This window comes from Pelodiscus sinensis, chromosome 3 (assembly GCF_052426305.1).
Source record: "Pelodiscus sinensis isolate ZL-2025 chromosome 3, ASM5242630v1, whole genome shotgun sequence".
Lineage (NCBI taxonomy): Eukaryota > Metazoa > Chordata > Testudines > Trionychidae > Pelodiscus > Pelodiscus sinensis.
In genome coordinates, this window is record NC_143054.1 from 173,336,052 (window position 1) to 173,360,268 (window position 24,217).

Sequence of the window (24,217 nt, forward strand, 5' to 3'; positions counted from 1 at the left end):
ACGTTCTATGGGGACACCCTGTAGGAACACCATTGTGGTTGCCGTGGCCCTTGTTGAGTGAGACCGCACGGTGGGGGACTCTCTCTGTGCCAGTGTATACGCCAGTTTGATGCACCCAGATATACATTTTGATAATCTCGGGGAGTCTTTCGGAACGGTTTTGTTGGTTGTGGGTAGAAGGCAAGCACTCTGCGGACATGGAGGGTATGGAGAGCCGCTTCTTTGATAACCTCCTTATGAGGTTTTGGGAAGAAGATAAGTAAGTATATAGGTTCATTACAGTGGAATGAGGTGAGTACTTTTGGGAGAAATGTGGGTTGGGTCCTTAGTGCTACTTTGTCCTTATGGAATATTGCATAAGGGGGGCATCTGCCATTAAGGCTGCTATTTCCCCCACTCGTCTGGCAGAGGTGATCGCTACAAGAAAGGCCACCTTCATGGACAAGTGTAGTAGTGAGCAAGTGGCGAAAGACTAAAAAGGTTACTGATTAGAGCTTTCTGCACTAGGTTCAAGTCCTGGCACTGACGGAACATATTGTGGAGTCCCCATAGAAACCATTTGACCAAAGGGTGTGTGAAGATTGAGTTTTCTTGTATAGGGGCATGAAGAACGGAGATAGTTCCTTATGGAGCTCAGGGAGAGGCCTGCATTGTGTATTTCTAATAGGTATTGTAAAATATGTGATATTCCTGAATGTATGGGTTCACAGGCATACACATCAGGCCATAAACCTTTTCCATTTTTGGATACAAGTCCTTCTTGTTGTAGGTCTTTTGGAGTTTTTGAGGATAAGCTGTATGGCTTCCATAAAGGATCTTTCCATGTTGCTTAACCAATTAACATCCACACCTGGAAGTTTAGCTTATGGATGGCTGGATGGGGAACCGGTGGGAAACTGAATGGTGGCCGGTCAGTAATCTGTAACAGGTAAGAATACCATGTCTGTTGGCGCCAGTTGGGTGTTATTAGTATCATTCTGGCTCCGCCTTGTTTGATCTTGAGTATCACCAGTTGTATGAGGGGAAAAGATGGGAAGGTGTATACGAGGTGAGCAGTCTATTGTATGCTGAAAGTATTCCCTAGGGAATGGGGGCCTATGCCTGCTCTGGAGCAGTACAGGGGGCAACGAGCATTTCTGTGGGTAGCAAATAGGTCAACTGTTGGGAATCTCCATTTCTTGAATAGACAGATGAGCACTGACCGATTTATCTCCCACTCATGGTTCTGTGGGAATGGTCTGCTGAAGTTGTCTGCTTGTGTGTTGTCTTTACCTGGAAGGTAAGTTGTGACCACCTATATGTTCCATGTGATAAACCATTCACAGAGGTGCATAGCCTACTGGCATAACTGGTAGGAGAGTGCTTCTCCCTGTCTCTTGATGTAGTAAATCTTGATGACATTGTCAGAATCTGGACTGTTCTGGATTAAGGGGAAGAAAGTGTCTGCATGCATTTCTTAGTTCTGATAAGTTTATGTGGTACCTCGTTTCGTCTTGGGCCCATTGACTCTGGACAACCTTGTGAGTGAGGTGCACCCCCCCCCCCCATCCTAGGAGCGAGGCATCTGTCATTATTGTGATTGATCGTGGACTGCGCTGGAAAGGCACTCCCACGCGTACATGGTCGTGTATTGTCCACCATGTTAGGAAGGATTTTATCTTGCTTGGCATGGAGAGGCATTTGTTCAATAGGTGTATTTGTGGCTGGTAGACCGTGTGTAGCCAGGCCTGTACTGGTCTCATGTGTAGTCGAGCATGGGGAACAACAAATATGGCTGCTGCCATGTGTCCCAATATTTGTAGGCATAGTCATACTGTTATTACTGGACTGGTCTGTGCTGTTGCTATCAGGTCCTTGATAGTGACCTATCTGTGAAGTAAGCAAGGTCTGGCCCTTAGGCAGTCCAGATGTGCCCCTATGAACTCCAGTATTTGTGTTGGAGTCAAAATGCACTTTCCAGAGTTTATCTGTAGGCTGAGAGTGTCAAAGAGAGCTTTCACCACTCAGATAGCATGCTGTGTGTCCTGCTGTGTGCAGCTTGTTATTAGACAATCGTCTAGGTACAGAAATATTGAAATGCCGTTTTTGTGCAAATGTTGCACTTGGTAACAAGAGCAATGGGGAGTTAAAACAAATGGAGGGTTGCTGGTTGGCACAGACTTATTACAGCTGCCACAAGGTTTGAAGCCTGGAGACCGGAGATGCCCCATGTTCAGACTATTATAGTATGGGACACTACTAATAATTTTCAATTATTTACAAGGAGAAAAGTTCACAAGAGTTTGAAAAGAGAAGACTTGCCAAAGCAAGAAGAACTTCCAGCACTATCACCGGCAGGGAGAATGAACTGAGGGTCAGGTTAGCTGTCAGCATCCCTTATAGTATGGCATACACTCACCACTCCAGAAGAACCTAGAGCCGAATCATTTACGGATATCACGGAGGGAAAAATTTCCAGTGTTGGAACATGTGGTGAGCAAGAATAAACATCGAACATGAAATGGACAAACACAAGTACTCAAAGAAGGGCTTTTCCTTCCTCCTATAAATGGATAATGAGGTGCAAAAAATGAGAACACAGAACCAAACTTCGATGGTCCATCTTGCAATGTCAAAATGATTCAACTGGAAATCAATTGATTAAATATATCTGAACTTACCAACAATCATAATAATTAGATATAGCATTTCTTCTATAAGAGTATTATTCTGCTGAACTACATCCTGAAAGAAAAATGGAAAAACACCACATTTTTCAGTTAAAAGCAAGTAAAACAAATCATTTTGGGGGGTACAGGGGCGGATCGGTGGAAATAAACTTTCTAGGATTTCAAATTGTAACCTAAGGTGCATTGCTCATGTTCACCCTTAGTCTACCAAAGTCAGACATTTATTGAGATGCAGTAGTTGCTCTTTACATCTCTTATATGATCCATTATTAATATGTAATGTTACTTTAAAATTCCAGTTTTTTACACTAACTGCACCGTTAGCAAGTTTTGGGTGCAATTTTTTTTGTGCGCATCTCAATTCCCTCAAGTTTCTGAGGCAAGGAACATCCCAACATGCAAACTCTTCACCACACGCAAACTGAAAATCTTGGTTCTGTTGTGGAAGATTTTTCAACAATTTGAATTGTATGGAGGAGTGGTTTTCTTTTTTGTTTTATTTTTTAGAAACTAAGTAAAAGTTTATGCATTTGTGCATATTAGCTTTTTAGGTGCTTATTTAATGAATTTTCTAATTAATGCATCATAACTTAATTTACAAAGTTCATCACTTTCAAAATATCCTCCCATTTTCTGAGTTCATTCGCGTTAACACATCAGATATGATATTATTCTGAGTAGTAACCACTGTTTTTCTGCCAGACTCTCTCTCTGGAACTCAACATCACTTTTCTCTGATGAGACTGCTGCTGAATGACAGAAGAAACTGTCTCCTTATAAGTATAAGGTCTTGGCAAAACATTCAGAACCTAATGAGCCAGCCAGCAAGACAAAAGGAGAATGAGATTTTAAATCGACATTACAGGCAGTCCCCGACTTACGCGGATCCGACTTATGTCGGATCCGCACTTACGAACGGGGTGAGTCGCTGCCCGCGTCTTCCAGGGCGAGAAAAGCTTCTCCCGGTCTCCCTGGTCTGCTGGGGGGGTCCAGCAGACCAGGGACACCAGAGCAAAGCCGCCCAGGCGGCGGGAGTCCCGCTGTCTGGGCGGCTTTGCTCGGGTGTTCCTGGTCTGCTGGGGGGATCCAGCGGCTTTGCTGGACCCCCCCCCCCAGCAGACCAGGGGGACAGGAGCAAAGCCGCCCAGGCGGCATCCCGCCGCCTGCGCGGCTTTGCTCGGGGGCAAAGGAGCAAAGCCACCCGGGCAGCAGAGTCCCTACGCCTGTGCGGCTTTGCTCGGGTCTCCCTGGTGTGCTGTATAATACTAGCCAAAAGTTCTTTATAGGGACAACTGTTCTACATTAGTACCACTTGTGATAATTTCTCTTCTACATGGCCCAGAAATCAAAGCTTCCACACTACTTTCAAAGAATGTCTTTGAAATTGTTTTAGAATGACAATGTCTACACTGGCATCTTATAGCAGCACAGTTGTGTCTCTACAGCTGTGCCATAGTAAGGAATGCTGTGTAGCCACTCTATCACCAAGAGAGAGCTCTCCTGGGCCGTGTCCAGACTCAGGGGTTTTTTCGGGAAAAGTAGCCTTTTCCCGAAAAAACTTCCCCTGCGTCCAGACTCAAGCCGCGTTCTTTCGAAATTATTTCGAAAGAACGCGGCTTTTCTTTCGATGGCGGTAAACCTCGTTTCACGAGGAAGAACGCCTTCTTTCGAAAGTTCCTCTTTCGAAAGAAGGCGTTCTTCAATGTAAAGAGGCCGTCTTCGAAAGAGAGCATCCAGACTCGCTGGGTGCTCTCTTTCGAAAAAGCGGATTTCTCTTTCGAAAGATCCGCCTGCAGTCTAGACGCGATCTTTTGAAAGAGGCTCTTTCGAAAGATGCTTTCGAAAGAGCCTCTTTCGAAAGAAGCCTGCAGTCTAGACATAGCCCTGGTGATAAAATAACCAACAAGGAGCAGTAGCTTAGTTAACAGGAATAGAACTCCCACAGATGAAGTGCTGTCCTCTCCAGCACTTTTTGTTCAAACTTTTGTCATTCAGGGGGTGTTTTTCCTGAGCAACAAAAGTTTTAGTGATGGAAGTACCACTGTAGACAAAGTTTACAATACTAAATTAGAGTTTATTTTGCAGTCATGTTTTACCTTTAAGAGTTTTTAATCACAGTTTTTCCATTAAAATTATGACAAATAAAAGAGTACCTTATTGGTATTTTCAGCATTAAATCTTTTGCCATAGTCTGGAGTGCTAAATATATGATAAAGTTCGAAGCGACTCAGCATTATCATCAAGAAATGGTTTGGATCCATCATAGATACACCTGTCTGTTTAAATAAAGTTCATGGGAAACATTTTAAAAAAGTATATTCTCTATGCAAAAGCTGAATAGCTAGAATTACAGAGTAGATGGATATTATGCACAAAGTATTGTATTTAACAGTATATTCCTTATAGAATTTATTTTTCACCATACAAACTTAATTACAGGCAGTCCCCAAGTTACGCGGATCCGACTTATGTCGGATCCGCAGTTACGAACGGGGCCGTTCCTCTCCCTGGTCTCCAGCAGACCAGGGAGAGGAAGCAAAGTGGCGGAACACGTGGGAAGCGGACAGGGCTGTCCGCTGCCCACACGCTCCGCGGCTTGGCTCTGCTTTGCCCCCCCCCCCCCCGGTCTGCAGACCAGGGGGACGGGGACGGGGGGGGCAAAGCAGAGCAAAGCAGAGCCAAGCCGCGGAGCGCGCAATCAGCTGACAGCCCAGACGCTTTGCTCCGGACACCTGTGGTACAGCAGCTGGGGTGCTGCCGGTTGGTCCCGTAGTGCCGCTCTGGGCGCTACTGGACCAACCGGGCAGCACCCCAGCTGTTCTGCCCCAGGCGTCCTGATTCAGCCACTGCTGGTCAGATTCAGCAGCGGCTGAATCAGGACGCCTGGGGCAGAGCAGCTTGGGTGCTGCTGGGTTGGTCCAGTAGTGCGGAGGAGCGGCGGCGCTACTGGACCAACCCAGCAGCACCCCAGCTGCTCTGCCCCAGGCGTCCCCAAGTCAGCCGCTGCTGAAACTGACCAGTGGCTGACTACAGGAAGCCCCTGCCCCGGGCTTCCTGGAATCAGCCGCTGATCAGTTTCAGCAGCAGCTGACTTGGGGATGCCTGGGGTTCTTAAGTTGAATCTGTATGTAAGTCAGAACTGGCGTCCAGATTCAGCCGCTGTTGAAACTGATCAGTTTCAGCAGCGGCTGAATCTGGACGCCAGTTCCGACTTACATACAGATTCAACTTAAGAACAAACCTACAGTCCCTATCTTGTACGTAACCCGGGGACTGCCTGTATTCAATTTGCTCATAATAGCCCCAATCCTACAAGTGAGAGTCACAAGTTTGCCCGAACAGAGTCTCCTGCAAGATCAGGGCGGTATTCCTTTTTGTTTTTAATCACACAGTTGAAATGCAATATTACTAACAATATTGAGAGGCCCAAATTGTGGACAGGACGCCAATGATCAAGGTGCTTTAAAAGCAGTCACAATCATTCCAAAAAGGTTCAAAATTAAGATCTTTCACAAACATGTTACAGATAAAATCCATACAAGTTTATTTTCCATTCTTAGGCTTATCTCATCAATATCTTTTTGTTTCTGCCACCCCAACCTATGATGCTAAAAAGTACTGTGTATCATGTAACGTCTAATACATAAAGGAGAATGTTTGAAAGTTTGGGCGCTAATAACTTGGACACTATAAGAGCTACCACAACCAAACTTTGCATGGGATAACCTTTCATCCAGGAGAAGGTTTTACGATACTTTTGGGCCCGATCGGGCCCATGCTCAACCTGTAAAAATCAAAAAGTAATCCGCCAGGCTGCACTGCAAGGGGCCGCCCCCCCCCACCCTAGGTCCCGTGCCTGCCCCCTGCAGCCCTCAGTGCAACCTTTTTACCCTTCAAAAAAAGACTACTGTTTTTCTACATTTTGGTCCTCTGGTTTCCCAAGCAATGCCGGGTAACTCGAGCTAGTGTCTACATAAATGAAATTTGTACTTATTTTAAAACAATTCCTTTCTAAAAAAGAAGGAAAATGAACACATTCCCAGCTTTCCCAATAAGAAAAGAATATAAAAAGGAATACTAATTTAAAGTGTGATAACACTCCTTTGCTCCCCCAGCCTATAATTTAAGTGAAAAATGATGGCTAGGATTGATAATTGCCTAACACTATCTACTTGAATAATACCGGTATTTTAGGTAGGACTTATTTTTTAAAAATAAAGTGTGGGCGAGTGGTTGCATTAGGGCCCCTGAAAACACCTGTCCTCAACTCAGAACCATACCATATGCTCCTGCCAGGAAGGAGGAAAGAATGGGAAAACTCAGAATTCCTGATATTACAACTGATTGCTCCTTCACCATGCCCCAGGACATATGAGTGCCACATAGCAGTCCAATTTTTACTGACCAGTAGTAAACTAAGCTTTTACATTACATTTTACTTATACAATTGATTTAAGTAGGAATATTCATCTCTAGGATTAAACACACTGCATTAAGGGTAAACTACCTTGAAAATCATGTCTGAAAGTTTTGTACTTTCTATACTGAAAACTAACAAAGATAACAGAGTTTCTAATCCCAAGAGCCCAAAATTATGTAATTGTCTAAAAAAAAAGATACTTTGGAAATTTGGGGTCTTTTTCAATTGCCTTCTAGGCTAAGAACTTATGTAATTCGCTTTTTTCAAGCTTCTCTCTTTAATCATGAGGGATAGCTATTATTTTAAACAAAGCTGAGATTCAAATTACCAAGATCAGTTTGTTTTTGTTTTTTAAAGCATGTAAATGTTTTCTTTCCAGTTTATCAGTTTGTTTACTCAGTTCATCCGATAGCTCTACAGAAGTCAGTTTCACAGTTCCCCCTAAACTAGGGGCTCTAAAACTTCATTATACCACAACCCCCTTCTGACAGCAAAAATTACTACACGACCCCAAGACAGGGGACCAAAACCTGAGCCCCGCCACCCTGGGCAGAGGATTAAAGCCTACGGGGCCTCAGCCCCATACAGGGCATCTCTAATCTGAACCCAGCACTGGGACTGAAGACCTTAGGCTTATTCTTCATCCCATGTGGTGAGGCTCGGCCTTTGGCACTGGGCCCTAGCAAGTCTAAGGCAGCCCTGATGCAACCCCATTAAAATGGGGTTGCAACACACAGTTTGAAAACTGTGGTCCTAAAGGAGCTGTGCCTCCCTTTCAAAAGACATTTTTGAACACAAGAAGGGAGAACTGAAGCCCCTATAAAAATGTAAAAAAATTAGAAATTCAAGACAGTTTGTAGGTGTCTCTATCAATTTAATATACATACACAACACATAAAGTAGTGATTACCTGAAGCATTATTATGTCTTTGTCAAACATCTCCTTTCTGCATTTCACATTATGATAGTAATAGATCTGAAAAATAATGCATTTTAGTTAATAAATTCTCCTCCTGGTCTGAAAATGCTTTGTTTACTTCAATGGGGAATCTAACCATCTCATGATAGCAGATTAGTGAAAAAAAGAATGAATTAGCCAATGGATTGGAGGAATGTCTAAAAATTCAAATACACATTGGATATCTATGGACCTTAGATCCCCTGTGAGGTGATATATCTTCAGATAGTTAGGGAGGGAACTGGAACAAGCCTGATATTTTCCATTAAGAAAGACACGTTGCCTTTGAGAAATTCTAACACTCAGATGTTTGTCATTATCTGAAATTTTCAAGTGAGAAAGATCTGGAGCCAAAAAAAGCGTTTTCTTTCTCCCATGACATTCAGTTCAGATTGGTTGCGATAGACACTTTTGAGAACTGCCATTCCCTCCAATTTGTTGCACTATCGACATGTTAAACATGCCCATACAACTTAATAAATATTCTAATTTAAGACTGCGTCACACTGCATCCAAAGCAGAGGCACCAGTACCTCACACTCTACAGGAAAACTAAATAACAGACAGTCTCTCCGGGGAGCTTCTGGGGAGAGGGAGCACGCAGATACACAGACTATCAGAAGCAACACCATGGGGGCGGGGGAGAGGAGGACAGGGGAGGCTGCCGCGAAGCAGCCCCAGTCTGCGACAGCTAGGGCTGGCTGCCAACAGAGGCTGTTCTGGCCACAGGCCCTGTTTGCAGCCATCCCCAGCTGCCTTGAGCAGAGGATGCTCCAGCTGCAGCCCCAGTTCGTAGCCAACCGTGGCTGCCTTGAACAGAGAATGCACTGGCTACAGCCTCTGTCCGAGAGCTGCTTCCAGCGTAGCTCCTGTCTGAGGGGGTTCCAGCTCCCTGGTGGGACCCCCCCACAGACGGTAGCTGCTGGACTCAATGCAAGTCAGGACTGAACAAGCCAGTTCAGGCCCAGCTTGTGCCAGGTCCAAGAGCAACCTCCGCTGTGGCTCTGCAGTTTAAATGTAGTATGAGCCGAGCAGGCAAGTGTTCCCTAAATCCTCTTCCCATCCACATGTCCATTTTCCATCCCCACCATCTCCAGAAAAACAGCCTTCTGCTCTAGCTAATTAGTATATTTATTCCTTTAGATCAAGTTGTGCTGCAATGCTAAAGATTTAGGGTTCAAGCCCTAGTGATGATGCACTTTGGGATGGTTGTTAGAGTTGCACACAACAGAATTTGTTACCTTTTTCCTTCTAAAAATATTACATACCAAAAGCTATAACTAAAAGAACTTAACAGGAACAGTCAACATTTATGCTACCCATTCTGGAGGAGAGGCTTCAATATAGATGCAAAATACAATTAATAAAATAAATATTAATAAAAATTGCTATCAAGCAATTAAAAAAATTAATCGTGATTCATTGTGCTGTTAAATAATAAGACGACTCCAGCTGACCCTGGACTCTGAGCTGCACTGCCCCTATGAAACACCTCCGCAGCATTTCAAATGGGCAGCGCTGTGGGAGCCCGGAATCAGCTATGCAGTGCTGCCCTATGAAATATGCCACGGCGTTTCAAAGGGGCAGCGCAACTCAGAGCCTGGGGTCAGTTACCCCAGGCTCAATGCAGCGCTGGCACCGCAGTATTTCAAAGAGGCAGCACTGTGGGAGCCCAGGATTAGCTGAAGTAGAGGAGTGTTAAGGTGTATTATTAGTAGTAGGGAGTGGTAATCAGTAGGATGAGTTATTCAAGCAATAAACTAAGGCATACCAGTAGGTCTATTAACCACTTTTGCAAATAAAAAAAAAAATACCACACCCCCCAGTTAAACCCACACAAAGAATTATTCTAAAAACTTCATTCAGATAAGCCTCTAAGAAAAAAACGTGTGGTTGGAAGTATTTTAGTGTTCAAACGCCTATGATGATAAAAGTTATTTTGAAATGCATATTTGGTATCTAAATGAAAGCCTTCATATAATAATGGCCTGATATTAGATAAATAATAAAACAAGTTATGTACAAATACAACAAGGCAATTTGATGCTCTAATTGGTTACTTATGTAAGTACAAAATATGTACACAGATGGAAACTGAACTGAATGCCATTCATTCAACACCTCAACCCACTCAAGAAGTTAATTAATCCAAAAATTGTCATACAGAAAAAAAATAAAGCTATAGACTTTCATAATTAAGATTGTTTTAATAGGAAATTTTCAGTTTTTAAAACAATTGGAGGATTTGAAAACAGAAGTTAATTTCCTACCAATTCCAATAAGCAGTCAAATAAGCTCTCAGAAAACGGACTGAATACCAAGGGGGAGGGGGGGAGAGAAGTGTTAAAACTTGTTTAGGAAGTTGACTAATGCTTTCCTGCCACAAGAAAAACAGGGGGTGCTTATTAATAAATATACAACATTTCTTTAAACTACATACCTATTACGGGGCTACTATTGGGTGGGTGCATAACTGGCTGGATCACCTCTCTCATAGAGTAGTTATTAATGGTTCACAATCCTGCTGGAAGGACATAACAAGTGGGGTTCCACAGGGGTCTGTTTTGGGACCAGTTCTATTCAATATCTTCATCAATGATTTAAATATTGGCAGAGAGTAGACTTATTAAGTTTGCAGATGATATGAAGAGGGGGAAGGGTTGCAACTGCTTTGGAGGATAGGGTCATAATTCAAAATGAACTGGACATATTGGAGAAATGGTCTGAGGTAAAGAAGATGAAGTTTAATAAGGACAAATACAAAGTACTTCACTTAGGAAGGAACAATCAGTTTCACACATACAGAATGGGAAGCGATTGTCTAGGTAAGGAGAACTACAGAAAGGGATTTAAGGGTCATAGTGGACCACAAGCTAAACATGGATCAACAGTGTGATGCTGTTGCAAAAAAAGCAAACACGATTCTGGTATGCATTAACAGTAGTGTTGTGAGCAAGACACGAGAAGTCATTCTTCCGCTCTACTCTGCACTCATTAGGCCTCAATTGGAGCACTGTGTGCAGTTCAGCGCAACACATTTCAAGAAAGATGTAGAGAAATTGGAGAAGGTCCAGAGAAGAGTGACAAGAATGATTAAAGGTTTAGAGAATATTGACCTATGATGGAAGACTGAATTGGGTTTGTTTAGTTTGGAAAGGAGAAAACTGAAAGGGGACAGGATAGCAGTTTTCAACCATATGAAAGGGTGTCAGATGGAGAAGGAGAAAAATTGTTCTCTTTAGCCTCTGATAAGACAAGAAATAATGGGCTTAAACTGCAGCAAGAGAGGTTTAGATCAGACATTAGAAAAAACTTCCTAACTGTCAGGGTGGTTAAACACTGGAATAAGTTGCCTAGGGAGACTGTGGAATCTCCATCACTGGAGATATTTAAGAGCAGGTTAGATAGATGGTACTGGGTCCTCTCGAGGTCCCTTCCAGTTCTAGTGTTCTATGATTCTATAAGTATGAGGATCATCCATAAAGGAATGGAGCAAGTGAGAAGAATGACAGCAGTGAACTTAAATCTAAAGAAGCCTGAAAGAGTTGTTTTCTTATATAATGGAAATAGGAGAAGGATATAAAAGATATTAAGTGGGCCCACAATTCATGTACTTCCATCTTTTTAAATAGAAAGCATACCACAACTTATCCTGTCCACCACCATGAATGAGCTGCCATAGGCAGATAAGAAAAACCTCAAGGAAACCAAACAAGCAAAATCTTTTCAGAACTTCAACATGGATTGATGTGAGGAAGTTAATTCAGACACTAGATTTAAAACTCTTACTAGGGTATTAAAATGCTATTGTAACTTAAAAAGGACTAACAGTTTCTCTTGTTTATCACCAAGTTGTTAGTATGTATAATCTTGGAGAAAAGACAGGACCTAAACATCAGTAAACAGAGAAATAGTGGCATTTAATTGGATTCAGTATTCGTAATATTGCTTAATTGGCCTGCCTGAAGACAGTTCCTTATGTGGCTTATTATAAGAATTGATTTAATTTTTGTTTTATTTCAAAGAATGTACAGTACTTAACACTTCTTACTTTACCAACACCAAAATGGTTACTTAGTAGCCAACAGGTCAACATACTATGAAACAATTTTTTCCAACCCATCTATAAACATCCTTGTGGAATGGATTTGCAATAATATTAATCTTACTTATGAAAAATATTATTGCAAATACATTCCATAATATGTCCTTAGATAACTAAGAATATTTACAAATGGACAAAAGTCTCTCTTAAAAGCTCCTCACAAAGATGTACAAAGAAAATGTAACAGAAGTAACCATGTGCACTATTTGTGTTCAGTGTTCCTGTTCCTTCTTTAATAAAAATAATCATGGTTAATAATTGTGAGTACAGGCAGTCCCCGAGTTACGCAGATCCGACTTATGTTGGATCCGCAGTTACGAAAGGGGTCCGTCTCCCTGGTCTCCAGCAGACCAGGGAGAGGAAGCAAAGCGGCGGAGCACGTGGGCAGCGGACAGCCCAGACGAGTCTGGGCTGTCCGCTGCCCACGTGCCCCGCCGCTTTGCTCCCCGTCCCCCTGGTCTGCAGACCAGGGAGACGGGGAGCAAAGCAGAGCAAAGCCGCGGAGCACGCGGGCAGCAGGACAGCCACGGCGCGTCTAGGCTGTCCCGCTGCCCCCGTGCTCCGCGGCTTTGCTCCAGACGCCTGTGGTACAGCAGCTGGGGCGCTGACGATTGGTCCCGTAGCGCCGCTCTGGGCGCAACTGGACCAACCTGGCAGCACCCCAGCTGCTCTGCCCCAGGCGTCCCCAAGTCAGCCGCTGGTGAAACTGACCAGTGGCTAACTACAGGAAGCCTCTGCCCCGGGCTTCCTGGAATCAGCCGCTGATCAGTTTCAGCAGCAGCTGAATCTGGATGCCAGTTCCGACTTACATACAGATTCAACTTAAGAACAAACCTACAGTCCCTATCTTGTACGTAACCCGGGGACTGCCTGTATTCTGCTTGGTATCAATCAAGGTGTCCCCTAGGATATCTACAAGAATCCTTGACTCAGAAGTTGCAATTATACTCTTGAGTAAGAGAAACAATTACTAAAAGCTGACCTACCATTGTTTCTCTACAGTAAATATTTTTAGTTATTTTAAAAACTGTAGTACGTGGCATCCAATAATGTAAAAAAGGGAGTTACCTTGTGCAGTAATGTCTGTTCTTCGACGTATGGTGTCGGGCGCGTCCCAGCATTGCAGATAGGAGTTTTTTCTAAGCAGTTGCTAGTCGGGTCGTGCATGTGCAGCAGGTATCTCGCGTTGCCGGCAGTTTGACAGTTCAGCGTGGCCCGACCCCCTCCCCCCAGTTCCTCGTCTAAAAGCCTTTCAGCAAATTTCAAAATTGATAGTGACTTGTATTCACTATCAATTTTGAAATTCGCTGAAAGGCGAGTCATAGCAACAAAGGGTCGTGGGATCTCATGAAAAAAACCTCGGGTTTCGTCACTGTAAAAGCCAAATCTCTTTGTACATCCCCTGAATACAGCATTGCCTCTGAGTAAACCATGAGATCTTGAAAAGATTGTGGGCAAGACAATGGGTTCATAGATGTGGAAGCTTGTGCCGACCTTTGGAAGGAACTCTAGGTGCGGCTTCAAAGTCACTTTGTCCTTACTAAACACCGTAAAGGCAGACCCACTATTAGTGTGCCTATTTCACTGACTCGTCTCACGTAAGTTATGGCTATGAGAAGAGAACTTTCATAATGAGTAGTGAAAGAGTATACGAAGCCATTGTCTCAAAGGAGGGTTTCATGAGAGCAGTCAATACCAGATTAAGGTCCCATGTAGGGGTTGGCACCCTATGAGCTGGGTAGAGGTTGTGAAGACTTTTGAGGAACCTCCATGATAGTGGGTGTGCAAACATGAAAACCCCCTCAATCTGTTCATGGAAAGCCTAGATGGCAGCAAGGTGGACTCTGATCAAAGAGATGGATAATCTATCCATCTACAGGGTATGTAAGTAGTTCAGAATGGTTTGCACTGAAGCTTCCTTGGGGTGGACTTGTGTCTGCTGACACTAGGAGATGACACCTCCATTTTTGCAGGTAAGTTGCCTTGGTGGACTGTCTCCTGCTGTGTAGTAGAATATCCTTCACCCACTCAGAACACTGAACCTCATGGTCATGGAACCCTCGAGAACCCATGCACAGAGATGTAGTGATTGTGGTTTTGGGTGACACAGCTTGCCTCCATTCTGGAACAGGAAGTCGTAGCGAAGTGGTAGTGGGTAAGCTGGTTGGAGAGACAAGTCCTGAAGGGCTGGGTACCAAATCTGTCTGGACCAAGCAGGGGCTATCAAGATAACTCGAGCACCATGAAGCTGAATTTTTGCACAACACCCTGGGAATCAATGGAATTGGGGGAAAGGCATAATATAGTGGTTCATCCCATGTAAGGAGAAACACATCGCCCTTGGATCCTCTTCCCAGTCCTGCTCGAGAGCAAAACTGAGGACATTTGGTGTTGTGAAGAGATCCATGATGGGATAGCCCCATTTGTAGAAGACGATATCCGTGACGCTTGGTTGAGTTCCCACTCATGGTGGGTTGTAAAGTTGTGGCTTAGGGCGTCCGCCATGGTGTCGTCGACCCCTGGTAAGTACATGGCTTTCAGGGTAACACTGCCTCATACACCAGTTCCAGAGGCGGACTGCCTCTGTGCACAGAGCTCTGGGATACGCTCCCCCCCTGCCTGTTTATGTAAAAGACAGTGGTCGTGCTGTCTATGAGAAGACAAACTGCACATTTGATTATGGAAGGGTCAAAGTGCCTGTAGGCATTTCTTACGGCCATGAGCTCCACAATGTTGATGTGTAACAGAGCCTCGTTTGGCAGCCATTTGCCCTGGGCAGTTTTGCTTTGGAAGTGTGCACCCCAACCCAGTAGTGAAGCGTCTGTGGTAATTTGTATGGCAGGCTCCTCCTGTAAAAATGGGATTCCAGTTAAGAGGTTGTGTAGACATGTCTACCAGTTGAGCGACTGCAGTACTTGCTCTGGCACAAGCACCAGTTTGTGCAATGAATGATGTGAGGGCATGGAAACCAATGGTAGCCAATGCTGAAAGGCATGGGAATAGAGGCATGCATACTGTATCACATATGTGGTGGCTGCCATGTACCCCATGTAGTTGAAGACAAGACTGTGGTAGATGGGTTTGCGATGAGGGCAAGAATTAAATCTCAAAGGGTCTGGAACCCGTGTTGTGGAAGGTATGCCCTGGCTGATATGGCATCTAGCCTTGCTGCTATGAATTCTAAGTCCTGAACTGGATGGAGTGTTGATTTCTATTCATTGATTAAGAGCTCCAGCAGGTTGAAGAGTTGCTTGGTCTTTGTTATGTTGATCACTTCCCCTTGTGAACAACCTCTCAGTAAGCAGTCATCAAAGTAAGGAGAAATCTTTACCCCCTGTTGTGTGAGGTATGCTGCCACAAGCGACTTTGGGGAATACTCGCAGGGCAGATGACAGGCCGAGGGAAAGGACCTTGTATTGAAAAAGGTCCCCTCCTGCTGTAAAATGAAGGAAACGTCTGTGTGATGCATGTATTGCAATGTGAAAATATGCATTTTGTAGGATGAGGACTGCGAACCAGTCCCCTCTGTCCAGCGCTCGTATGATTGTAGCCAGCATAACCATTTTGAATGTCTGCTTTAGGAGGAACTTGTTTAGTTTGTGGAGGTCTAGGATTGGTCTCCAGCCTCCTGTACACTTCTGGGTCAGGAAATAAGTGGAGTAGAACCTCCTCCCCCGGTATGGTTCAAGTACCTCCTCTATAGCTCCTAGATGAAGCAGGTTAGTTTATTGTTTGAGGGGTATCTCGTGAGATGGGTCCCTGAAGAGGGATTGGGTAGTGGAAAGGGTATGATAGAAGGAATTGAATGGTATCGAATATCCCATGTGGATAATTTCAGATGTTATGGAGGCCCATGATGAAGGAATGAGCATAATCTATGGTTGAATAGATGGTTCTGGTTTTGTTGCACTGGATGGTTGGGGAGGTTGGGCATGCCCTCAATCAATGTTTCAAATTTGGTGCTTCAGGGTCTGACCATCAAAGGGACATGGTGGTTGTTTATGGTTCCTCTGGGTGCGCTGCCTGGTGCAATTGTACTCATTTGGTTTGTATTGAGTACGGTTGTAGTAAGAGTCCCTGCTTTTATTGTAGAGGGTGTAGCACCTGCACCTGTATAGCGGTGTGTACATTCCCAGAGTATGCAAGGTGGTGTACGTGTTTTTGCTATTGTGATGAATCTCATCCACATTGCTGGCAAAAAGCTTGTGCTCGTCAAAGGGGAGATCTTCTATCTTTGACTGCAGTTCTTTTGGCACTCCCATGGCCTGAAGCCATGATGTTCTTCTCATCATGACTGCTGTAGCCATTGTTCTTGCTGCTGTGTCCACCACATCAATCACAGACAGCGGTGCTGTACAGTAAGTTGTATAGCCCTCACATAGGACTGCTCTAAGCATGGACTTCTTGGTATCAGGCAGATGCTCCATCAGGTCTGCTAGTTTGGAGTAGCTGTCAAAGTTGTGACTCGCCAGACGTGCTGAGTAATTGGTTATCCTAACCTGAAGGATGGTAGATGGGTAGACCTTCTTTCTGAATTGGTCTAGCCTCTTGTGCTCCTTGTTGTCATTATGTGATCGAAGGTGAGGGGCCATTGACTTGCCGCAGTGATGGCCAGTGAGTTTATCCGAGGATGGGAGAAAGGGATATCTTGCTCTTCAGGTGAGACGAGATATTTCTTGTCCGCCTTTTGCAGGTCGGTTGAGCCAATGCTAGTGTTTGCCAGATGTCTCCAGAGACCACCATAATTGCTTCATCTATGGGCAATGCGATTCTGCCCTGTGATGATGGGTGGATATTCTTCAGGAGATCATGCTGTTTCTGCTTAACTTGACATTTTATTTCTTAACATGTAGCAACCCTCTTAAAAAGGTCCTGGAATTGTTTCAGGTCCACTATCATGTAATCATCATCTGGGACTATAGCATCCTATGGAGGGGAAGTGGGATTGTCTTGTGACTGTGCCAGCTGAGTGTCATCCTGATCATCAGCTAACTGGCCTTCCTCCTCCTCCGAGTCGGGTATGGCTACCATAGTGTGGGATGGCAAAACTAGAGGTTGCCTTTTTTCTGAGGATGGGGCAGTAGTATTTGTGTGGTGCCCAGCAATCCAAAGGTGTCCACTGTGGCTGGTAATATGGCTGTGGGTAATACTAACTTGGGTGTCACTGTGGGTGATACGGTCATGGGGTGTAGTGATGCCCTTGTAGAGATGAAGTGAGGGATGTCTGCTGGGAGAAGAATGCACTCCTCTCATCATAGATCCCTGTTGAGCACCCCCGTCCCTGCTTTGGTGGGAAGTAGGGTGGGTACGGTGCGGGGACTGTTCTGTTCATGTTGGCGGGGAAAGGGAGTCATCTGTACTTGGTATAGTTCCCCCTTAGCCCTGTGCAGTCTGCATATGTTTCAAAGCCCGTCTGCTTAGCCTGCAGGCTAAAGTCCTGCTGTAATGAAGGCAGTGGAGAGGCAGGTGCATTAAGCAGTGGCACTGAGGCTTTGCGTGTCCACTGTGTAGGCGGCACTACTTCTCTAGCCAGTGCCAGGCTGAGCGGCAGCCCCAAGGGTTTGCAGGGCTGCTTTGAAGCCAGCTCCACTGCTAAATCCAGTGCTGCATGTGCCTGTGCCTGTTTCCATGCCGGAGGCTGCCTGAGAATTTCTCCTGGTGAGGGGAGAGATCTCGCAGTGCTGAGGCATATGACTCTGAGGCTGCTATGTCTCTCTCATTCATTCTGGGGGACGGAGCCAGCGGCAGGCATCTGGCAGGGGAAATCCTGCTCCTTTGATGTGCCTTCAGCATTAAAGAGGCTGATTTGTGCCTGGGGATCTGTGTCCTTTGATCCAGCACAGCCTCTGCCTGGGGTTGTAAAGCCCTCTCCATATAGGACATACGGCGCCTAAGCTCTCTGTCCTCTCTCACTCTTGCAGGCAGGGTTTTACAATGGTCGCATTCCTGAGGACTGTGTGCCTCCCTCAAGCATTTGACACAGTAGAGGTGTCCGTCTGAGGCTGGGATAGGATCGCTGCAGCCACCGCACCTTTTAAAGCCTTGTGAGGCAGGCATATTTCAGCAGTTGGTGGCTGGGCTAGAGGCGAGGGAGGTTAGTGAAGCTGCTGACTCCCTGTTGATGTGAGGGTGTCATGTTGTGAAGATGGGGTTTTTTTTATGTGGTTTTTTTTTGAGCCAGCTGACAGAGCAGTGGCTGCCACTGAATCTGCTAGTGGTGAGGGAACAGTGTTCTCCAGCTTGATTTGTTTGCCTTGGAAATGGTAATAATGTAACAAGGATCCAAGATTAATTGAGGTCAAAAGGTTGAAGGTTTAATCTATGAGGAGAAAAGTGCCTGAAGCAGCAGGATGACCCCGTCTATGGCTAAGGGCAGTAGAAGAGGAACTGAGGGGAGGGGGCCAGGGCACGCTCAACTGTGCAAGACACCAGCTGCACATGCACAGCCCGACTAGCAATTGCTTAGAAAAAGCTCCGATCAGCGGTGCCGGGACGAGCCCAACACTATACGTGGAGCACCCACGGGGACATCAACTGAAGAAGAACTATACTTTTTAATCTTATACCACACCGCCTTAATGCATGTACCAACAGAGGCTAAACTATATAGTTAAATATGGTGCTGTAAACACATTTTTTTCCTCCCCACAGGACTCCTGTTTTCTTCAGAGCACAGGTTGAATGGTGTTCAAAAAATGAATTACTGTTGTGTAGCAAATGAGGCAGTGTGCAGGAATCCTGCCTCATTTGCTTCAGAAGTTGCAAAGTGTGTAATAATTGTGGGAAGGAACTAGTGAGGGAGAAAGGTTGGTTTTATGGTGTTCACGTCACTTAACCACAAACAAAAACTGAGCTCTTTTCCTGTTTCTGCCATAGTCTGTTATGCTAAGCAAATCATTCTGGCAGGTAGCCACTAGCTGTGTATTCTTTTGATTACTGGGTGCTTAACTTGAGACACAAGAGGCCCAATTTGTGAAAACTCACATTTGCAAATGAAGTGAATGGGAGCGGTGCATGTACCTCCAGAAGAATTATCTTGTGAAATGTTGTGAAATCAGTGCCCAAGTCATCCTGCTCAGGATAGGGGGGACCATTCTACAGAGATAAATATAGCTCTGTGGTTGTTTGGGCCCAAGCTGGAACTTCGGCTCTTAAACCCAGAAAAAGGGGAAGGCTCCAGCCCAAGCCGAAATGTCAACACAGATTTATTTAGCCCTGTAACATAAGCTTGAGTCAGCTAACGCAGGCTCTGATACTCACTGCTACGTGTCGTCTTTTCCAATATTTACATCCCATCAGTGACCTTTTTAAATTAGAGATGGTTTTGTTTTTAACAGAAATGAGGTATATTCTAGTAGTTTCCAACAATGACACAGGATCATAACAACAAACTAGCATAAACAAACATATACATCATAGCTATTAAACAACTTACTTGATTAACAAGAGAGAACCCATTTCTTCTCCACATCCCTGCATGCACTTGGGCGCATAAAACTAGGCATCGTAGAGGATGCTCTATTAACAAAGGTGGGCTAAGTTCACTCTAAAGAAAACATAAAATAGCAACACCTTAATACAATTATCAAAAATATAACTTCATATGATATAAAACCACTAAAGACTTTTAGGAACAGAAAAAGGGAACACCAAACAAACATACTTCAAGGCTGTGTCTAGACTGGCCAGTTTTTCTGGAAAATCAGCTGCTTTTCCGGACAAACTTGCCAGCTGTCTACACTGGCCGCTTGAATTCCTGCAAAAGCACTGACTTCCTACTGTAAGAAATCAGTGCTTTTTGCGGAAATACTATGCTGCTCCCGTTCGGGCAAAAGTCCCTTTTACGCAAAACTTTTGCGCAAAAGGGTCAGTGTAGACAGCTGAGATTTGTTTTCTGCAAAAAAGCCTCGATCGCGAAAATGGCGATAGCGGCTTTTTAGCGGAAAAGCGCGTCTAGATTGGCCAGGGACGCTTTTCCGCAAAAAGTGCTTTTGCGGAAAAGCGTCCATGCCAATCTAGACGCTCTTTTCTGAAAATGCTTTTAACCGAAAAGTTTTCCGTTAAAAGCATTTCCGGAAAATAATGCCAGTCTAGACGTAGCCCAAGTGTTTCATAAAACAGATTAAAAATGAGCTAATCTTCCCTGTTAACTTATCCCATATTTTACCTTGGTTTGATATTGCACTTCCATGCTTAAAACCCTTAGCTTTTATTTTTCATCTTTTATTTTTAATTTTCTTCTGAATGTAATATATATCAACACTAGTATACTAGTCAATATTTTTGGAAAATTTTTCCTCTTCCTTTTGTTTGGTCTCTTATTCCATGTACTTCTGACTCTTTCAAAAGAAAATTATTTCTTATTTTACAAATTGATGTAATTTCTTCTGCCAATTCAACACCCTTCCTCCTTTCTTTTATATACAGTAATTCCTCATTTAACACGGTAAATACATTTCAGAAAATGATCGTGTTAAGTGAAAACGTGTTATGAGGGGTCAATTTTCCCATTGAAAATAATGGAAAAGGTGGGGGCTGCATTTCAAGCAGCTGGGAATGGGGAAACCCAGCTGCCGGCCTGCAAGCTGGGTCGGAGGAGAGGGAGCAAGGTGTTCGGCGAGAGGGGGTCTCAGGGGAACAGCGCAGCGAGCAGCGAACCCTCCGCCGCTTTGCAGAGAGGCAGGGGAAGCCCCACGCAGCTGCCGGTGACTGGCTGGCTGGGGAAACCAAGTCGTCGGCCTGAAAGCTGGGTCAGAAGAGAGAGAGAGCAAGGCGTCTGGTGAGAGGGGGTCTCCGGGGAATGGTGTGGCGAGCAGCGAATCCTCCGCCGCTTTGAAGAGAGACGGGCGAAGCCCCACGCAGCCACCGATGACCAGCCGGCTGGGGAAACCTAGCCGATGGACTGCAAGCAGGGGTGGAGGAGAGGGAGCAAGGCGTCCAGTGAGAGGGGGTCGCTGGGGAACAGCATGGCAAACCCTCTGCTGCTTTGCAGTGAGGCAGGGGAAGCCCCGCACAGCCGCCAGCCGGCTGGGGAAACCATGTTATTTCAGGGACGGTCATGTTGTTCAAAAAAAACCTTCCCCCCAAAAAAATCATGCTATCGCAAAAACGCGTTAAGCGGGCACATGTTGAGCGAGTAATTACTGTATGTTCTTTCAATTAACCCCTTTTCTTATAACACCCACTGCCCATTACTTGACATTTAATGTCCATATTACAGGTGGTATCCTAAAAGAGACATGTAGAGAGTAGTGGCTCAGGGCATGCGAAAGCTGCCACAGCCAAAGAAGGAATTAACTTCTGGGAGCAGTCCCAAAACTCAACTTCAAACAAAGTGGAGACAGGATATGAGAAACAGAATGAGATTTTTTTTTTAAACAGTTAACCCCTCCCCACTAATAGTGGATTGTTCCTAAAGAGCGCCTAAGATTTAAAAACAGATTGTCTTTCTAAATGAAGTATACACCAAAAAAGTTATTTTCTTAACAGTTAGGCTGTGTCTAGACTGCATCCCTCGGCCAACAGGGGGATGCAAATCAAGCACTTCGGAAGTGCAAATGAGCCCGGGATTTAACATCCCGGGCTTCATTTGCATACTCTCGTTCCAACGCTGTGCCAATCAGGCTCAGTGTAGAAAGTGAACGTAAACTGTAGCTGTGACTCGGCCGCGTTTCTGCTGACAGTGGGGGCTTTTTTGGCAGATCCTGTACTTGCTACACTTTACTTTTACTTTCGACACTGAGCCTGATCGGCACAGCGTCGGAATGTGAGTATGCAAATGAAGCCCAGGATATTTAAATCCTGGGCTCAATTGCACTTCCAAAGTGCTTGATTTGCATCCCTCTGTTGGCAGAGGGATGCAGTTTAGACATAGTCTTATATGCCACTTTAAAAACTTCAAAGTATATTATAAATATTAATTAAATTTCACAATACCAATGGTAACAGCTCTGGAAACTTGTATGCCACTTCACTTTTGCTTAGCAACACATGCAAACCTGTATGGGTATACAAAATAAAAGGATACATTTTAATACATACTTGATATTAGCCCCTAACAATACATTTTTTGCAACCATCTGCATGGTTTAAACCTTTCCACGCTGTTTTAAGACACAAACATCCAGCCAAAGTTCCTAAGGCATGCAGGATGCACACAATCAAATTTTCATACAACTGATCAAGACACCTGTGATGTGTGTGAGCATATCTAATAAACTTTGGATGAAGTCTGTTTCCATTTCTATAAACCCTGCTTTAACAAAAAAACCTTCAAGTTATCCCCTTCTCTCAATCAAACTGAGGACATAACTGGCAGCTAATGTAACAAAGGAAATTCAGTAAACATAATATTTCAATAGGTTCAAAATGGTCACCTCATTTAAACAGTGTTATTCTTTTCAGCTTTTTATGATGCACTCATCATCATGGCATATGACCCTTCCCTAACTCACACCTTCTGCTCCTTTCCCTCCTCCCCCCCACACTTATTGTACAAGAAGTAAAACTCTTTCCATTGTTCTGGAAATATCATGAAGTAACAAAAGGTACATATTAATACCTGCTTTTCTCATAAAAGAGAAATATTCCGCAATTACCATCCTTTACCTGTAAGAACGAGTTACCCATAACAAACTCACTTGCTCTTCTTTCAGTCTTCAGACTTTAATTTTGAGAATTCAACAGGACAATTTTTTCTTAACTGCAACACTTCTGCTGCTTGTGAAGATTCAAAATAATTTGACCGTGACCTACTGAACTTGCTAAACCGAAGATCAAATGCCCATTTAACCTCCAATATTTAACTGTCAATATGCCAATCATCCTTACTACTACATGACTTACTGATTCAATTTAAACTAAAATTCAAGCAAAGACCAAGGCACATTACAGACTTATGTACAGTCAGAGGTGTGAATTCCTGACCTGATGGCACAGCTCTATGCAAGTCAATAGTGTGGAGAGTTCTATTGGCAAAACTGTGCTCTTACAGTATAGCCTATTTTATTCCAGGGGCCAGTTCTACTATGCCAGTACAAAGTGCAGCTTTCTAGGAGTATCCTGCCAGGACAGTATACAAGTACTCCCATTCCTGTAAAACACTCCTAATATAGAGATAACCTTCATCTATTTCCAATACAATTGCTCAATTACTGAGCCAAAATGTAAGGTAAAAGTGCAATCACTATATAAATTCCTGATGATAACACTGGTTGTAAGGGATAGATGTATTTTACAACCCTTTCTCTTATACAGTGGTGTCCAATCTTTTCTTCCGAAGGACTGAACATATTTCAAAAATACCATAGAACCATAATCCATATTTTGTGGCAGATCCTCTGCCCTGTTCTATGCCTCTTTGTTCCACTGAGGTGACACAAAAGGAACAGAAACCACCTGCAATCCCGTTGGGGATTCCCAGGGCATTGAGGGGGCTCCAAACAGGCACAAAACCAGCCTTGCCATCTCCTACATCTCTCTTCACATGAAGATGTCTTTGGGCAGACGGATGGAGATGGCAAGAGCACACTGCGTTCTGGCTATCCTCACATGGAATACAATCTCTTATACCTGTGTGCATGCAAGATGTGTATGTGCATTTATGTTAATTTAATTTTCTGAAATATTTTCAAAACTAGGATTATTCCTACCTGCAAGTAAACGGGAAACTGGGAGATGAATGCTGACTCTTTCCTGGGAAACACAGTATCTGATGGTCTCAACAGAGTGTCCACATATACTGAGAACGATAGGCTGTTCACCATCCGTAAAGCCACTGTGACACTGCATCAGCACAGTCAAGCATTTCTTATAAGCTTCAATGAGTACCTTTTCCTACAAAAAGATATTGTGGTTTACATACACCATGAAGAAAACAGAGTCCTTTCATATGATGTACAGTCGATAACATACTAAGTTATGCTCTGTGTTTATTTTTTCCTCGTTTTTTTTTAACTTTTCTTAATATAATCTTCTATTCTATTAGTCCTTTGGACTCCTAATGGAGTATAAGGCCTCCACATTCATTCTCCATCTCTTGTGATCCTTAGTGATAGTCTTGATTT

General features: G+C 44.1%; 1 protein-coding gene across 2 annotated transcripts in view; it reads right to left on the bottom strand.

Moving 5' to 3' along the window:
• UBR2 (ubiquitin protein ligase E3 component n-recognin 2) overlaps positions 1–24,217 on the bottom strand; it is a 119,310-nt gene that overhangs the window by 56,470 nt on the left and 38,623 nt on the right. For both annotated transcript variants that reach the window (XM_006122091.5, XM_006122090.5), the window contains exons 15-20: positions 23,804–23,987; positions 22,089–22,150; positions 19,588–19,698; positions 8,000–8,065; positions 4,823–4,945; positions 2,661–2,724 (exon numbers count right to left, since the gene is read on the bottom strand). In XM_006122091.5, the coding sequence (XP_006122153.3) occupies positions 2,661–2,724; positions 4,823–4,945; positions 8,000–8,065; positions 19,588–19,698; positions 22,089–22,150; positions 23,804–23,987 (610 nt within the window). The remainder of the gene's footprint in view (positions 1–2,660; positions 2,725–4,822; positions 4,946–7,999; positions 8,066–19,587; positions 19,699–22,088; positions 22,151–23,803; positions 23,988–24,217) is intronic.